The 19,069-nt window shown below is 38.5% G+C and overlaps 1 protein-coding gene across 6 annotated transcripts in view; it reads left to right on the top strand.

Moving 5' to 3' along the window:
• The window catches only part of PALS1 (protein associated with LIN7 1, MAGUK p55 family member), a 76,460-nt gene extending 58,457 nt beyond the window's left edge, over positions 1–18,003 (top strand). For 5 of the 6 annotated variants that reach the window (XM_020799761.3, XM_072986120.2, XM_020799768.3 and 2 more), the window contains 8 exons: positions 1,103–1,180; positions 2,613–2,796; positions 4,786–4,857; positions 6,601–6,672; positions 8,046–8,213; positions 8,815–9,017; positions 10,922–11,032; positions 14,800–18,003. In XM_020799761.3, the coding sequence (XP_020655420.1) occupies positions 1,103–1,180; positions 2,613–2,796; positions 4,786–4,857; positions 6,601–6,672; positions 8,046–8,213; positions 8,815–9,017; positions 10,922–11,032; positions 14,800–14,976 (1,065 nt within the window). In that variant the 3' untranslated portion in view covers positions 14,977–18,003. Of the gene's footprint in view, positions 1–1,102; positions 1,181–2,612; positions 2,797–4,785; positions 4,858–6,600; positions 6,673–8,045; positions 8,214–8,814; positions 9,018–10,921; positions 11,033–13,058; positions 13,160–14,799 lie in introns of all 6 variants that reach the window. The other variant, XM_078390344.1, reaches the window with a different exon arrangement.
• Positions 18,004–19,069: the final 1,066 nt, after the last annotated feature.

Below are 19,069 nucleotides of genomic sequence, written 5' to 3' on the forward strand. Positions count from 1 at the left end.
TTTACCCCAACTTCCTAGCTTTCTACGAAAGTTAAATCAAACTTGCCCGTAAATAGCCAGGGCTTGCATCAGACACTCATAGTGCAGCCAAAATAACTATTTGAAAAATTAAAATGGAGTGCAATTAAATGGTGTCTGGTACAGATTTAACCTCATAGATCTATGTTTTTGCTTTTCTTCCATTTCTTTTTCTCCTCTCCTTTTGGGGGGAGAGTAGGTGTTGTGCCATCTCGTCCTACTTCTTTTCTTGTTTTCCATTTGTAATTGTTGTTCCCTTGTCCAAACCAGAGTCACAGTCCTTTTTTCCCCTTTCGTCATCCCTCAGACTCCTTGCACTGACACATATTATCCTTTACTTCATTGTATCTTACTATGTTGTCATATTGTAAGTAAACCCAAAGTTGTATAGCTGAACTAATCAGACTCTTCCTTTGCATATCTCTTCTTTTATTTCTCCTCCCTTCTGTTATTTGCTTGCATTTGTTTTAAATTATAAGCTTCCTGAGATATGATCCTGTCATCCCTGATCTTTTTAAAGTACTATAAATGGTACTGTATAAGGAACATACTCACTTTGTTCATCTTCACTTTGGCTGTGAGTGCTGTTCCCATTAACTTAGCAAATTCCAGTCATGCATCACTAGAAATTCCATCTGCTTTATTCTAATCCTTATCCTAACATCTCTCATAGGAGTGCAATGTCTGTGCCAGCCCTGCCTGTTGACGGTCAGAGCTGGGACTGAAAAAATAAATCAAAGAACTGCCCCCTCTAGATTAAATAGCAAACCTATCAAATAAAGTATTCTATCTCCCTTCAGTGGTCTAAAGCACTCTTATTGTTCAATAATTCCTTATACTTTGCGAGGTGGGCCTGGTTGATATCTGAAAAGAAGGCAATAGTACTTTATAGATGTATGCCGGAGCTTTTCCAAATGAAGACTGGGAAACTGAAGTTAGAATTGAAAGTGAAGAAAGGTTAGCAAAGATGGTGATTGAAATTCCTTTGCCCACCCAAATCATAGTTGCTTGTCATGCAAACAAAAGACTGCTGCTAGGATTAACATTGCTTTAAATAGTCACTTATTTATGCTTTTCTTCACAGGCGGACATGCATGGCACACTGACATTTGTGCTGATCCCCAGTCAGCAGAGCAAACCACCACCTACTAAGGAGACTGTGGTATGTTGTTGTAGTGCGTTTATATTATAGAATGAACTTAATTCTGTTGGTTGTGTTTTGTTGTTGCTAATTTAAAATGTCATGTTTCTCCTATATTAAAGAATAGGCTGTATTATATTATAACTGTAGTTTGAAAATACAGTGGTGCCTCGCATTGCGACGTTGATTCGTTCCGCAAAAATCGCTGCAGAACGAAAACTTATTTCACAATGCGAAATAAAAAAGCCCATAGAAACGCATTAAAATGCAATTAATGCGTTCCAATGGGCTTAAAACTCACCGTTCAGCGAAGATCCTCCATAGTGCGGCCATTTCTGGTGCTTCTTAAGCGAGGAATCCGTCCCAGAAAACAGCTGGTGGCCATTTTGTTTACCCGGCCACCATTTTGAAACCGCCGATCAGCTGTTTTAAAATTGTTGCTTTGCGATGCTCGGTTCCCGAAACAGGGAACCGATCATCGCAAAGGGAAATTCCCCCATAGGGAACATTGCAAAGTGATCGCTTTTGTGATCGCAAAAAATGCATCGCAAAGCGATTTCGGTGCTAAACGGAGCGATCGCTATGCGAGGCACCACTGTATACCGGGTTTTGGTTGCATCAGTTTTGTGTCGTGGAATTAACCCTTTATTGGGATGAATGCCAGCTGTGAGGAACACAGGCTTCTGATTTTTTTCTCAGGATGTGTATGAAATTTTGTGAGACTCCAGGGAAGGGAAGGTATTCTGGCACTAGCTGGGTTAACCTGACACATCTAACCCGATCACATGATAAATCTTGCCAGCCACAGAATAGGACATTGGGACAGCTCTGCCCATGCACCAGTTACCAGACTATTCTAATGCAGACTTATCCAGCAATGCTGTGGAGAAGCAGCATGATATGCAGATTTCATATGTACATCTCCGTGTATGACTGGATTTGATAAGAGAGTAGTGATCGTGTTTTATCTTGTGAGAGATAAAGCATTGTTTTAAATTGTTTACATGTCTCCAATTGATCTATATTCTGGTTTATTTGTCACTGAAAATGATCACAGAATGGATAATTCATGAGGGATGAGGTGGTTTGTATTCAGCTTGCTGGTTTAAATTGAGTTTGTGTCTTTGGGGGTCAGTGTTGGGAAAGATTTTCCAGTCCAAATATATTATGCAGAATAATGTTCTCAGTTTTAAAAAAAAGTCTTGCAATCTTTCCACCCTGTAGCAAACTCAAATGCTGATACAATTTAAATGCTTTCAGAATCGGATCTGTTTGTTTTTCCATTTTCCAGTTCTTATTTACTGTCAGCCTTTGAGAATGGAGTTGTAATTAATTGTTTCCCATATTTGTAGCTTGCACATCTGCCGATGTAGGACCTCTTCATTCTACATTTGAATTGAGAGTGGAATCCTTGGAATGAGTATTTTTATTTTTATACCTCTTTGTTTCCTAGATCCATGTGAAAGCTCACTTTGACTATGATCCATCTGATGACCCCTATGTCCCTTGCAGAGAGTTAGGCCTGTCCTTTCAAAAGGGAGATATACTCCATGTGATTAGCCAAGAAGATCCAAATTGGTGGCAGGCCTATCGGGATGGAGATGAAGAAAATCAGCCTTTGGCAGGCCTTATTCCAGGTATTTAACCATTGAAGTAGTTTGAGCTTCTGTATCACTACAATCCCAGTTTTGTTCTCTTTCAGAGAAAGCAACTTAGGTACACTGAATAAAAAAGCTTTAATGTAAGGGCCAGTGTGTTAGAGTGTGAACATGTGGAAATTTAGCAGAGTAACTTCAAGGTCCTGGTGGCAAAATGACTCACTCAGACACGATCAGGTTCTTTCAGCACCAGACGTGTATTTACAGGATATTTACAAATATACAGAGCGACAGCATGACACCATGAATTCACCAGAAGAGCAGGAATACATCTTCTCTACACAGTCCACATATATACACTTATGCATCTGGCTGTATCCATTCAGTACAGATGTTGCATCATCTTTGAGCCAGCCCTCCTGAGTCACTGTGACTCAGCATTTTTATACACCTGAACATCATGGCTGCTCATTAATACATTTGTTCTGCTCAGGCCTGTAAATTTTATACTCTGACACAATGTCCTGTTTTTAGTTCATACTAGAGCAGACATGTTTTTTAAATTGTTGAATGGTTTATGACGTCCATCCAATGTCCTTTGTTTATTTTGCCTTAAACACAAGTCCACCCTCTGGATGTGTTTCCTCACTTCACACTGCCACCAGGTATTATTCCCTCAATACCAAATAGATAGCTCTTATGCATGTGCGGCCAATACAACACGTTCATTGATATTATAGATGTTATGCAAATCACAGGAGAAAATCACAGATGTTTATGATCATTCATTAAACATCATTTGATTTCACGTTGGTTTATTTGTTTTCATTAACTTTTTCACTCTTCGTTGACTATCTAGTTATTCTCTAGGTTTTTGAAGTCTTTCCTATTCTCTCTAGCATTACAGCTTTCCAGTCTCTGTCTAAACTTCCTCAATTCAATCTCCTAACTCTCTTTCTCTCCAATTCCCTATCTCAAACCTCTTTTCTCCAACTCTCCTCCCTAACTGTCTATCTAACTGTCTAACTGTCCTTTAGGTTCCACCCCTCCTGTCCTCTCATAGGCTCCTGCTCTTGAGCTCTCCATGATAGACAGGTGTGACATGGGGGTTCCACCACAGGTTGTAACACTTATGTAAATCCCATTGAGTCAGTAGTTCTACTCAAGTTGGGGCTAGCAGTGGAATATTGGACAAGAGCTCTGAATACTGGTTTAAATAATGGCACATGTAGTAGAGGTTTGTTTTTGTCTTGTTGGCAATAACACTGTGTTCCTGTTTCGATGATTTTGGTAAGCAAATTAAATGTAGTGGACATATTTGACAGGAAAATTTTAAGATGCATTATCTTCCTATGTTTTGTGTTGTGTTTGAAACCTGCAGTTAATACAGTTGAACTACAAATGATTAATATACATTGAGACGTTGTGCAATTTTTTTCATTAGCATCCCACTAGCCATTGTGACATTATAAAAGTCAGGGGAGGGTTAATGTTTTGTTTTGCTTTTTGGCAACTAGACTGCTTCCCATTATTTTTGCTTCCTTTATAGTCAAAAGCATAGTATCTAAATTTTAATGGGATTTGACCCTGTGGTTTGTGGAAAAGATTTGAGGTATTTTTAAAGTTTTGTGTTATTTGCTGTTGCACTACTTCTGACATATGGTAAGCCTATGAATTAATGACATGCAAGAGGTTTTAAATTTTACCTGTACTTGTATTTTTGTTTTGTGGAAACCGGCGATAAATTATTGTTCCGTAGTCTCCTCCTTTGGCGGAGAATTGGGGAAGAAAAGATGTGGTCAAAAGCAAATACCCTTAATCCTGTAAATACCTTCCACTTCACAGTTTTAAAAATGCAAAAATGTGAATGCAGAGGCAACTCTTTTTTCAGTTCAACACTCTTTTGGGAGAAGATATCAAAATATCAAACCATTTTGAAATACAATCACTCTTGAAAATGTATTTCTTAATGGCTGTGAAGATTGTTTCCCATTACTAATTATCTTTGTGTTTATACTCTTCCATTAGGAAAAAGTTTCCAACAGCAAAGAGAAGCTATGAAGCAAACTATAGAGGAAGACAAAGAGCCAGAAAAGTCAGGTAGGTGAAAATCTTCAAGAAATGGCTGCAGCTTCTATAATACTATAATAATGTTAAAAGAAACATGATAATGATAATGAATGCATATCCACAATTCTTTACACATGTATAAAGATGAGCTGAATTGCCTACACAGCTCTTCTGAGACACTAACAATATATGCCAACACTTAAAGGTAGGACCTTGATTGGTGAAGCTCATTAAGCCTCAGGGCATAATAGGACATTTTAATTTCTGAACAATTGCTGAAAATGTCCGCGTTATCAGTCTTACACAGAACAAGATTTCTGCCAAAGGACATTTAAACTTTTCTATATGCTTGCGGTCTTATTGACAAAACTGTTGATGATAGTGCTATTTGACATATGCATAACTACTGGGAGAGGTTTCTGGAGTTTTGGGGTTCAGTGTCACCATTATGCAGATGACATCAATTTCTTCTCTCTCCTTTCCATCTAAATCCAAGGAATTTGTTTCAGTTCTAAATCGGTATTTGATGTCAATAATGGACTGGATGAGAGTGAATAAACTGAAACTTAATTCATACAAGATGGATATGCTCCTGGTTAATCAAAAGACAGATCAGTGAATCAGCCTATGCTAGATGGTGTAAACTCATTCTATGTGTGGCTGCCTTTGGAAGATGATTGGAAGCGGGTGCAAAATGTTTCAACCAGATGAATAACTGTGGCTGGTTACAGGGATCACATAACTCCCCTGTTATAGTAACTCCACTGTCTGCCTATCTGTTTCTGGGCACTATTCAGAGTGTAGTATTTGACCTAAACAAAACTTGTATACATGCTGTCTGAAATATTACATTCCCCTATATGAGCCTTCCCTGGTTTTAAGATCACCAGAGGAAGTCTTTCTCTCCATCCTACAACTGTTTTTAAGATTTTAATAATGCTTGTTTTAATATTGTAAAATACCTTGGTCCCTTTTGAGGAGAAGGGTGTGGTATAAATATTTTGAATAAATAAATAGTTCTTTAATACTGATGGACAAAACAAGCACTCTAAATCTGTGCAGCAGGATTCCTGTTGCATTATGAGGCCATATAAGGGCAAACACATAACATTCCCAGTCTGGCAAACTCCCCTTTGTGTACTTCGTCTTAAACCGGTTGCAAAATTAGCCAAACAAATGATTGTATGAGGGGGAACAGTGCTTTGCAAGGTGAGAAGAACCTGCTGCACAATTGCTGTTGTATGCACAGAAACCATCCACAGAATTTTGGCCAAAGATTCAACTTGCTTTGGCTATTAGTGTATTTAGCATGGCCGATTGTTAGATTGTTGGGCATGTCATTGAAGCAACCAACATGAATTTGACCAAACTCTGGGAGGCAGTGGAAGACAGGAGGGCCCGGTGTGCTCTGGTCCATGGGGTCACAAAGAGTCAAACACGACTGAACGATTAAACAACAAAACAACAACAAATTGTTAGATATTTACAAAAACACCTGTTAGGTTTTCTTTATATAACAACAATCCTCTATTTTGGCATTTAAATGCCATAATAGTCTTCTTCACAATGCCTTATCTCTTTCCTCTTTTCTTGCTTCCTAATATGTCTCTGTCTGTCCTTTAGATTGCAAACCTATTAGGAGGATCTGTTTTGCATGTTGTATTTGTGAAACACCTTATAGTTATGTGCTTTGTTGAGATGTATTGATTTTTAATCCAGCCAGAAGAACTTCATTTTCTATTCAAACTACTTTGACTTTTTTTTAACTTCTAGGAAAACTTTGGTGTGCAAAGAAAAACAAAAAGAAACGGAAGAAAGTATTGTATAATGCAAATAAAAATGATGGTAAGAAGAAGTCAATTGACTTCAATATTTTTTCTAGATAAATAAAATATCTACTAAGATAGATACTTTATCACTTTATTATTCAAATTTTTTTTTATTCTAGAGAATCATCAAAGCTCTGTTGTGCATTGATTATCATATTTGTGTGTGTGTATGCATGTACACATGCATATATACACACATACCCCTTATCCTTGAGTGATGTAGTGCAGGGAGCACTAAGTCCATTTGCATTTGCTAAATAAGGTACATAAATCATGACTTTATTAAATGTCAATCACTACCTGTTATGTCATTGACTAAGTGTTGCTTGTGTCCAATTGCCTACTGACTTCAATAGTTTAAAATTAAAAATTGAGTATTTTTAGATATCTAATATTTTAAAGTATTTGAGCTTATCCGCTGTATTACAGATAGATCATTTTACACTGGCAAAATCTTAACCTGTTGTCAATATTTAGAAGCACATAGTGCATTTACTGACGTTCCATTGTTTGTTAGTACTTTTATGAAACGTATTCCCATTAAACTCAAATGTTCTTATTTTGTGTGCCATAGCATATTAATTATTTATTAAGAATGATTTTAAACTACTGCCTACTAATTTTTAAAATCCTCAGAACAGTAAAAATAATTAAAATATAATAAAATCTGTTAACGAAGTAAGGCAACAGTTATATTGCAAATTTATATCATTAAAATAAGCAGAACTGGTGAATAGTCAAGAAAACACTTAAACAAATCCATCTTCAATTGATAGCAGAAAACTCCACTGTGGAAGCCCATGTGATCTTAATGGAGAGATCATTCAGCATGATGTATGCTACAACGAAGAAGACTCTCCTCCATATCTCCACCAAATGAACCTTACTTGGGCATGGCATACTGAGCAGGAATTTCCACATAAAGATAAAACAGGCATTTATACAAAAGATGGCAGTCTGTTAGGTCAGAGGTCCCCAACCCGCAGTCCGCAGCCCAGTAGCGGGCCGTTGCCTTGGCAGGACCATGCGGGGGGGTTTGCGCTTGCGTGGTGGGTGTGTTGCACCTGGGGGGGTTGTGCTTGCATGCACATGAGCGCAGCAGGTCCCCTACAGACACGACACGCCCACTAAAGGCATGACACGCCCACCGCGCTCGCACAGGGGTGCCCCTGACCCCCCTATGCATGGAGCTCGCTTCACCCAGCTGGTCCGCAGCCCCCAAAAGGTTGGGGACCACTGCTCTACATGACATCTGATCATCTGGAGATTGAAATGGATTCGGCACAAGATTATACTAACAAAAATGCATAACATTTCTTAGCAGTTACTGAATCAAAACAAATGTTGTCACAGAAATCAGAAGATTCAAAATTGATTTTTCTTTTAAAGATTACGACAATGAGGAGATCTTGACTTATGAGGAAATGTCACTTTATCACCAACCAGCAAATAGAAAACGACCCATTGTTCTGATTGGTCCACAGAACTGTGGTCAAAATGAACTGAGGCAAAGGTTACTGAATAATGAAGCTGACCGGTTTGCTTCTGCAGTTCCTCGTAAGTTGAAAGGGTTGGATGTATTGTTTCCTTTCTAATTAAAAAAAAACATGTCCCCTAAGTGCACATTATATATACATTGGTGTATTGGGAAACTGCTTTAGTGAACTCTTCTATGTATATGATTGCTAGCTATCTTTCAAAACTGCTGCCTTAGAGAGGGTGCTTTGACCCATTCATAAGAAAGAACCAATAACTAAACTGAATTAAAACCTAATTTTCAAGAATGTCATTTTGCCACCCTGTATATTCCTGTTTCAGTTGCATGTGACATTCTCTGCTTCATGTGATAAATGTTTGTGCTGAGTACGTTTGCATGACTGGGCATGTACTACGCATAGCTGGACATCTGCCAGAGACTGCTGCATAATAGAACTATTTTTCATTGCAGTTAAAGGTTTATAATCCTTTCTGGATGAAAGACTCTAAAGATCAACATTGTTAATTTACTACAAGAGTGTTCTGCTTAAAGAGATTTTTTTCCAAGTCATTATTATCTGTTAGCCCTGTTAAGTATCTTGATGCAAAAATGTCTTTTACAATTTCCCCAGTTCAAGAATTTACAGATCTTAACTTTGGTTTATTCACTGGCCTTTATCAGATACAACACGAAACAGAAGAGAAAATGAAGTAGCTGGCAGAGATTACCATTTTGTATCACGACAAGCATTTGAAGCTGACATAGCAGCTGGAAAATTTATTGAGCATGGTGAATTTGAGAAAAATCTTTACGGTACCAGCATAGACTCTGTCCGGCAAGTGATCAATTCTGGGAAAATATGTCTTTTAAACCTTCATACACAGGTAATGGAAGTCATTTTTGGACATTAGCATTCAATTGTAGTAGTTCCATTTGAAAGCACTGTTATTGGTATCAGATTTAGTTCAGGAACTGATAATTCTAATTTTTCTGGAACATTTTATGTAACTTTCCTAATATCCATCTGTGGTTGTTTCTGTGTGGGCAGGAAATTTGCCAATGAATTGCCCACTTCATCCCTTCAGTGGCTGTATATATTGAGTTATCAGTTTTAGTTTCCATAAAACTTTGTCCTGAATACCTCCAGATTTTAGAGACAGTTTCCTTGGCTTTCTTTTGCAACACAGCCTGTCCAAGTGTTTGCCACAGCAGACATACAAAAATATGTATGTCCCTAAAGAAGAAATGAATATATGTCAGTTCATCTTGCAGACTTTATGTTCTTACTTTGGTCACAGCCAAGTACCAGTGTAACCAATCTGTCATGCAAAATGGAAAGCAACTCCAGATGATAAATTGTTGCAGTTGTCAGTTTTCACTAAAGTTGGGTTAGGGAGATATTTGTTCAGAATCCCTAACTAACTTTTCAGGTATCATTTTTATTCATTCATTCATTTATTTATTATTCCCTTTTATTGCAATTTGTTTGTCCAAGGACACCCAGAACAACATTCATCATAATTAATCAAAATATTAAAACATATAGCAAAAGTACTTCATGTAAGTTGTAAAAACACAGATCGTAAAAAAAATAGCGGTATTCAAAGATGCAGCAAAACAGTTCTGCTTTACATCCTCTTTTGAATCCCTCCAATATCACCATATTTGTAGGATTTCAGAAACAGTCCCAGATCATAAGAGCAGCAACATGAAAAGATATTTTTCCTAATACATTTCAGATGAACAATTTTAACAGCTGAAAGGGCAGGTCCAGACAGTTTCATACCTATAGTAGGGAAACTCCCTTAAGTACGTGGTTCCCAAGCCATGTAGGATTTAAAAGTAATATAGAGGTCTGTGGGCCATAGGTTGCCAATCATTGAATTGTGTGATCTGTGTCTTTCTGCCTAGATGTGAAGAAATAGAAAATTACCCTATAAACAACACTTTGCAAAAGTATTGTTTATCATGCTGTTGGGATGTCATTCGGTTTTTCAAAAGAAAACCTCCTGTTTATGAATGTAGGATATTGTGCTTCTGTACCCATGATTCAAAAAGCCAGGAAATGGCCCAGTATTACTGCAAAATATTGTGCCCGTGTTGCCAGCAGGAAAAAGGATGCCAAGCTTTACATAGCAAAGGGCAGCTGAATGTTGACAACACTAATGGCTGTAGTCAAGATGGTCTACAGCAGAGGTCCCCAACCCCCGGTCCACCTGAGCCAGACCGGGCCATGGAGACAGACCTCCCACCCCACCCCTGTATGCACTCCCCCCGGCACAGCCTGTTTGCGCACGAGTGCTGCACTGCCCTTTGCGCATGCATACAAGCGCCCGAGAGAATGTCTGCTACTTTGCACATGCACGTGCACAAGGAGTGCCCCGCCTTCCCCAGCCTGTCCACGGGGCTAAAATGGTTGGGAACCGTTGGTCTACTCTCTTCTACTCACTACCCTTCATACCTGTTGAAAAACAGCCCGTTTAGGTGAAAAGTGTTTGATGAAAAAAGGAGTCAGTTTCTGGGATTTTCCTTTGCATGGTGTCACTTTATGAATTGTAGTGGTGCTGGGGGCTCCTGGTCAACACCTTGACCACTAGCCTGTGGAGCGTCTCAGGGTTCCATGATTCCCCGTGCTATTTCACATAGCATGAACCTCATCCATAATCAGTGTAGAACTTCACTGTTTCTGTGTAATGTTATAATTTTAAGCAGGGGATAATCAATATGAATAATGGTTTGGGTTTATTCTGTATAAATATTAATAGTATTCATTTATATTTCCTATTAGTCTCTGAAGAGCCTACGTAATTCAGACTTGAAACCATACATTATCTTCATTGCACCACCTTCACAAGAGCGACTTCGTGCGTTACTGGCCAAAGAGGGCAAAAACCCAAAGGTAATATTCATGTGAAGACAGGAGGGCCTGGCGTGCTCTGGTCCATGGGGTCACGAAGAGTCGGACACGACTTAACAACTAAACAACGACAATATTCATGTGTTATGTTTACAGCAGTACTGGTTTATCTTTCTGGTATATTATCTGCAACCCAACTCCAAACTATGAGAGGACACCACTCTGAAGTCTTTATCCTGTTGGATAATTGCATAATATAAATCCCTGTGCATGGCGTTTTCTAGAACTTATCCTGTATCATACCATTGTGTGACTCATTGCACAAAGAGTTATGTAGCAGAAACCTCAAGCCCATAACTCATACACATTGGAGTAAGGGTCTCTCTAGAAAAGGGTAATGCAGTTCATTTTCAGTTTTAACTTTACTCCTTGTTGGATCTGTGGTTCCACCATACTCCTATCAGTGCCACAAAACACCTGATGCATATGTCTGCCTATATGTCAGAAATACATACAGAAAGATACTTACAAGCACAATAACATTAACTATTCCTCTGTTAGACTAAGGGAAGTGGTGGCGCTGCGGGTTAAACCGCAGAGGCCTCTGTGCTGCAAGGTCAGAAGACCAAGCAGTCATAAAATCAAATTCATGTGACGGAGTAAGCTCCCATAGCTTGTCCCAGCTCCTGCCAACCTAGCAGTTCAAAACCATGTAAATGTGAGTAGATAAATAGGTTCCACCATGGTGGGAAGGAAATGGCATTCCACGTCTAGTCGCGCTGGCTACGTGACCATGGAAACTGTCTACGGACAAACGCTGGCTCTACGGCTTGGAGACAGGGATGAGCACTGCCCCCTAGAGTCGGACACGACTGGACTAAATGTCAAGGGGAACCGTTGCCTGTTAGACAGTAAGCATTAAAAGAAAATCAAAGTATAGGGCATTTATTCTATACTAAGCTTAAAAAGTGGAATTTTAACCATCAGAACTCGTGCTGAAACAAATCTTTAAAGTGCCATGGTTTTTTTCTTTTTTCTTTACCTTCCCATTGTTTTGATTTCTTTTCCCCTTAAATTTTGCCAACAGACTAACGTAGCTACTTTGTTAGAAATAGGCAGAATGTGTGGCATTAGAAGATGTCTATGTAGCAGTATGTTTGTCTTTTTTGGATTCCAACAGAATACTGCTTGCTTGTTTGATTGTTCTTTCTTTTTCTTGTGAAAAAATGATGTTCTCTGTTATCCCTGATTGGATTGAGAAAGATGGTCTTTTCTGATGTTGGAGAAAATTAAGTAATTAGTTTGAAGGACTTGCAGTTTTTATTAATTTACAATAAGACATGTATTTGTGGAATGGGTTAGTAGAATATTACTTGCTTTTCTTTTAAGCCCAGTTGAAAGCTTACCTTAAGGGTCTTTCCTGAGTAGACTGTAGTTGGGTTGACTATGAAAAAAGAGCGGGATTGGAAGGAAATCAGGCAGAGTTATTTTCTATCACCTTTGTCCAGGTTGTAGGCCATTATATCTAGAATATTTAGATTAGCTGATCTGATATACGTATTAAGATATTTAGAATATATTTAGAATATTTGGATGGCTGATCAGCTTCACACACTCCTGGAGGAGACCGATGCCCTTGATCCATTCCAGTCCGGCTTCAGGCTGTGCCATGATATGGAGACAGCATTGGTCGCCTTGCAAGATTACTTTTTCAGGGAGACCGATGGGCAAAATGTCCTTGTTGGTCCTCCTCGACCTGTCAACAGCCTTCAGTACGTCAACCACGATATCCTCCTGGAATGTCTCTCTCTGGGTTGGGGATTAGTGACCTGGCCTTGGCCTGGCTCCAGTCCTTCGTCAAGTACCATCCACAAAGAATACAGCTCGGCGAGATGATGGTCCACCCCTTGGACTCTTAACTATGGAATCCCTCAGGGGTCGATGATCTCCCCAATGCTGTTTGATATTTATATGAGGCCCCTAAGGGAGATCACCAGGAGTTTTGGAGCTTTGTGTCACCAATATGCGGATGACACCCAGCTCTATCTCTCCTTTCACCCTTCTGCAGAGGATACTGTCCTGTCCCTTGAGCGCTGCCTGGATGCCGTGCTGCAGTGGATGAGGGATAATAGACTGAGGCTGAACCCAGGCAAGACAGAGATCCTGTTGGTAGGTTCCCCTAGTGTTCTTGGATTTGGTGCCTCCCTCTCCTGGGGGGGCTACTCTCCACTAAGGATGAGATTTACAGCTTGGGTGTACTATTGGACCCAGCGCTGTCAGTGGAGCTTCAATAGCATCTGCGGTCCATTCTGCCTACTTCCATCTTAAGGTGGATTGTCCAGTCCGGCTTCAAGGTGATGGTGTCAACTTATAAACCCTAAATGGCTTAGGGCCTCAATACCTGACAGAACGCCTCCTCCTGAAGAGATCTGCTTACACCATACAATCTTCTCAGGCCGGGTGGTTGAGAGTATTGACCCCGAGAGAGGCCTGGAAAGAGAGAACCAGAAACCAGGCCTTCTCGGCTGTCGCTCCTCAGCTTTGGAATAACCTCCCACCTGAAATCCACCTGGCTCATCATTGGGAATTTTTAAGTGACTGTTAAATATATGGCTTTTTCGGCAGGCCTTCCCAGACCTTACAACACCTTAATTACAACGCCTTAGTGATTGGTCTCAAGATTTATACTGTCAGTCCTGCTGTCTTGCTCTATATTATTTTATATTATTTTAATGATTATTACTTAAATTGTTTTATCTTTATTTTGGGTTTATACTATCATGTTTATTGTTGGGAATTGTGTATGTTTAATATATAAACCGCCCAGAGTGGACTAGTAGCCATATGGGCAGGCTGGCTGGATGGACAGATGGACGGACTGACTGACTGACTGACATGAATATGAATGTGAATTTGACTGAAAACAAGACACAGGTCGTGGCCAAACCACTAAAAAAAAGGAAAGAGTTCAGAAAAATTATTAGAGGACAGAAATTGGTTTGATTTCAGAAAGAAAAAACTGATATTTCAGGCAGTTAGAGTTGGGGCCAAAAATAAGTGGAGGCCAGTTCTTAGTAATACCAGCCTTCATTTCACCCAAATTAAATAAGCATTTACATATATACATATGTAATATTGGCAGGGATTTTGTTTAGATCCCCTTGTATACCTTGCCAAAAAAAAAATTCAGATTACAGGCTCTTGTAGTTTGACCCTCAGGCCTGCTAGTGTTGATATATTTTGTTTCATTCTATTCCTGTTAACACTGTACAGTAGTGCCTCACACAGCGAGTTTAATCCGTTCCAGATTAACCCTCGCTGTGTGAAACATCGCTGTACGGAAAGAAAAAAGCCATTGGAATGCATTAAACTTAGTTTAATGCGTTCCAATTGGCTGATTTACTCACCGTACAGCAATGTTCCTCTATGGCCGGCAGCCATTTTCGCGACCTCCCCTCGCTTAACGAGGGCACGAAAACGCTGCGCGTGGCCATTTGGGGGCTTCCGGCGGCCATTTTGAAGCCGTGGAACAACTGATTGGCGGGTCGCAAAGCGAAGGTCGGTAAACGAACCGCTTACCGACCTTCACTCTGCGATTTTCACCCATTGGGGCCATCGCTCTGCGATCACATTAGCGATGGAAAAAACGTCCCCGTAGAGCGAACTCATCACTCTACGGGGCGCTCGTTGTGCAAGGCACCACTGTACTCTCCAAGGTGCTGATTGAATATGTATGTATGGTTGTGTATAGCTGAGTGATACCCATAAATATCTGCTGATGAAACATAATATTTCTGTTTGAATTTTAGCCAGAAGAATTACGAGAAATCATTGAAAAAACCAGAGAGATGGAGCAAAATAATGGTCATTACTTCGATACAGCAATTGTGAATTCTGATATTGATAAAGCATATCAGGAATTACTTCGTTTAATTAACAAACTTGATACAGAACCTCAATGGGTTCCATCCTCTTGGCTACGGTGAAAGAGGGCAGTTCTAAGGAGGAAAGATTTTGTTATAGATGACTGTTTATCTTTGATATTAGTTGATGGGTTAAGCTTTAGTCCTCTGTCCACATGATCAGTATAGTAAGTTTTTTTAGAAATCATATAGTCTGGCACAAATCTACTGTTATGTAGAATATCACAAAAGGGAGAGATTTGATTTTATCAGATGTTCTGAAAAAGTCAGTATATTATAATTATTTGACTTGTTTTTCAAACAGTTGCTTTAAATTTTCATTTTTATGTTTGGAAATTTAAAGGAAACATATCTAAACAATTCACATGATCATCATAAATGCTTATTATTGTGACAATGTTAGCATACTGATCTCGTGGACATGCTTGTAGTTTTCAAAACTATCTTTACAGAGTATTGGACAAAGAAGTTAGTCTACAAGGAGAATGGATTAATTAATGTGCTAGTTCACTCTTAACTGTATAAATGGGCATCTTTGATCTAGAGTTGTCCTTTTAAGCTTGAATTTGTTTTTAGAGATGAAACATTCCATTATCTAATCGTACTGCAATTTTTTAATATGTGTACTATGTAAATATTTCAGACTTTCTTGTCTTTAGGTACTTTGTAAATCAGATTGATAGCTTATCAAATAACTCATAAATTTCATAAAAAGGAATTATATGTGTAAATATATAAGTTGATACTTTAGATGTGATATTTTTATGGAAAATATTTCCTCTTGGCTACGTAAGTCATTTGGGAAGAACTATTATCTAGAAGGGAAGCTATATTTTTATGAAAAAAAGACATTCTTGTATGTTTTTTAAAAGGATTTGCTTCCTTACAGTGTAAAATTGTCTTTTATAACTAAGAACACAGACTTTGGGATGGTAAATATTAGAGTATTTTCTTGTATTTTTATACCTAGACACAGGATGTCTCATGGCTGTGGGTCATATAGTTAGCTAACTGGAGTTAATATTATTTAGTAAACAAGTCATCACCCTGTAAAGAAAGAATAGGAAAATTGCTAAACTAGGAACCTGCCATGTTCGCTGTTCTAGAACCACCACATCCTTATGTGCAATTGAAAATATCCATGAAGGTTCAAGTATTGTAGCTGTTTCATCTATGAAGTTTCTCCTGTTGCAGCTGACATGAAAGCTGAAATAGTTTAGTTGATTCTTTGTGTGTGGCACCCTTGAATGTGAATATGAATAGTTTTTTTCCTTGTTCTCAGTCATAGTTTTTATTTTTATATATTGTCATACACTGGAAGTACTTCACCTTATGGTAGAGTGTAATTAATAGTGAAGAATTAAAGCTTTTTCCCTTAAAAATATCTAGGCCAGCCTTGTATGAGTCTTGTAGACTCATAGCTGAGCACTATATACAGCAACTTGTGGAGAATATACAGAGAAAGCTGCTTAAGAACGGCAACTCCAAAGTACTGTGATCTGGCCCCCGCCATGGGGAGAAGGAAAATATTTGACAACATCTAGCAGTTCTCATCCTATGCAGATTATACACAAACAGTCTTAAAATGTAGCACACTTATCAGAGATTGGAAAAGTACTCTACAATGTGCCTCCATCCAATAAAGCCTTTGGGTAGGAAATAGAAATTATATGGACTAAGTCTGTATCACTGTTAAACCTGAAAGTAATTATCTTACATGATAAACACTGCCTAGAATTCAAGGCACAAACATGAATATTATGTCTGTTCCTTTGGTTTGGTTGTCACTAAAATTCAGGCATGTAGACCATCCAGGTGTATTGCTTCCCACCGTGGTTAAGAGATGAGGAAGGACGTACAGTGATATTTCTTTCCTTCTTACATGCAAATCTCCTCCTCCCATGAATTTTAACTATGGGTTGTTATGGCTGTATTAAGCTTAACTGTGGTTAAGTTTGTCGCTTTTTAAACCAGTATTTGAACCTGTTTACAAATTAAGGGTTACAGGTTGTTCAGAACAGCACTCACAATGTTTTAAGGTTAATGAAGATGTACTGAATTGTGGTTAAGGGTGGTAATTGTTGAATGCAGCAAGGAAAAGACTGTGGAGAAGAAGCACACTAATACCACGCCTGTTCCCTCTTTAGTCATGGCTAAAGGATAGAATGTGTTATGTATCAGCACCATTTTTGTGGCTTATTCAAACATACCTTTTTAGCATTATCTGTAAGGTATATGGTGCTGATGCCCTTGGGATGTAAGTAAGGTTGTTTATAGCCATATTAGGAAAAAAATTACAACAGTTTTATTTTTAAATGCATAATGAATGTTTTTATGTAATTGGAGATACCTTCTAGGACAGTAGGTAAGATACTAAGAACTTGGCATTCCACACCGGCCAGTGTATTTTAAAAAGTGGGGTGTGTTATGCAATAAACCTTTTTCAAATTTCTGGTAATAGCATTAATTGTAGTCTTCTGAATTGCAATTTTACTGATATTGTTGAGTGTGCCACCACCTGGTTTTGTGAATGCAGTAAGAGTGGTGGTGTAAAACAAATCCTACTAAAATCTGGTTACAGGTATGCAAGAGTATGTAAACAGTAGTAGTCCAAAAAAGTCTTTAATAGGTATTTCAGAAATGAAGCAATAATTGAATTTACGTTTGTCACTCAATCTGTTGCTGAAGTATATGTTTCAAAAAGAATGCTCCATGTACTTGGTATGCCAGAATGCATGTACCTTTGGATGGTGGTGTTGGGCAGAATTATACAATTTTGAAGCTAATAACATTCCACTTTATTAAATGTTTTGCTATATGCTAAACAACAGCTGCTGTATTACATTTTTGTATGCTGCTTATATGGGAAAAATACTTAGTAGAGTGACACATACTCTGATGACAAACTATAACTCTAATCATGTGTCTTTAAAAATCAAAGAGTGGAAGGGATGACTTCATAACAGCTACCTATGAATAGCCCCACATGGAAGCATGATATTGTGTATCTGCATTCTTGTTACAAACGAATGTAAAAAATGTAAAATTATGCTTCAACTCTAAATAAATAATTGTAAATGCATATTTTAACTATTTAGTTACACTTCACTTTCTAGTGGCTTAACATTTACAGGCCATCGTGCCAGAAAATAAAAGTATGAGATCAGATAAAAGGGATGCAGCACCAAGATTACTTCAAGCTGTCAGTACAGATCTACAGTATATTCGTTATCCTTGGGTCCTATCTGAAATCACGCCTCCCATGTAGGTCACAGAACTATCCTTTCTCCCCTTGTAGCCTCTCCCAATCTGCTTCAAAATATACTCTCAATTTCTGGAGTAGATGTGGGGTAGTGACCATTGTTTTAGATAGAGGCACTTGGATACAGTTAGTTATAAGCCTCTATGCATGAATAAATGGAAATAGGTAAAAGCCAGTCTACCCTTTTCTTACTAGCCAGAAGCCTTTTTGGCATTCAACTGCATCAGCGAAATCTTGGGCGACTGATATTTTATAGTAGGAATAAGGAACCCCTGGACCTTCAAATAATTGACCAACTCTTATCAGTCCCAGTGATCATGGTTTATGGGATTTCTAGCAGAACAACATCTGTGGGTTCTGAACTTCTGTAATAAGTCAGCAAAAACTGTCTTTGTAAATTATGTCTGTCTGAGTACTTACTAATAGGGCTGGGATTTCCATTCTTCACAGCATTCTAATAGTTATTCACATGAAGTCTATAAGGCTCTTGCATTTTATCATGGTAAGAATAATTCCTCAAAATTGCATTGACAGAGAATAGCACAGGAAACTTCATGGAGCAGTGACCATGTGATTTCCTTCCCAGTGGCAACAACATTGTTAGACTATGTGAAAATGTTCTAGGAGTATTAAAACCTCTTGCTCTTTATAATAATAATTAAGGTAATTTCCTGAAAAATGAAACTTGAATATTGCATGTGTTTAATTGTAGAACTTTTTCACTGTCCTTTGAAAAGGAAGCGTATCTTGCACCACTTTTTCTCACCAAAAATAAAGGTCACTTGCCACTTACTCAAACATGAAGTATATGCTTTTTATGCATCAAAACCAGGTACCCTGATTCAGGGACAAAGGAGCCAACTGTACATGTTTCCTTCTGCTTTGCGTAAATAT

This window comes from Pogona vitticeps, chromosome 1 (assembly GCF_051106095.1).
Source record: "Pogona vitticeps strain Pit_001003342236 chromosome 1, PviZW2.1, whole genome shotgun sequence".
NCBI lineage: Eukaryota > Metazoa > Chordata > Lepidosauria > Squamata > Agamidae > Pogona > Pogona vitticeps.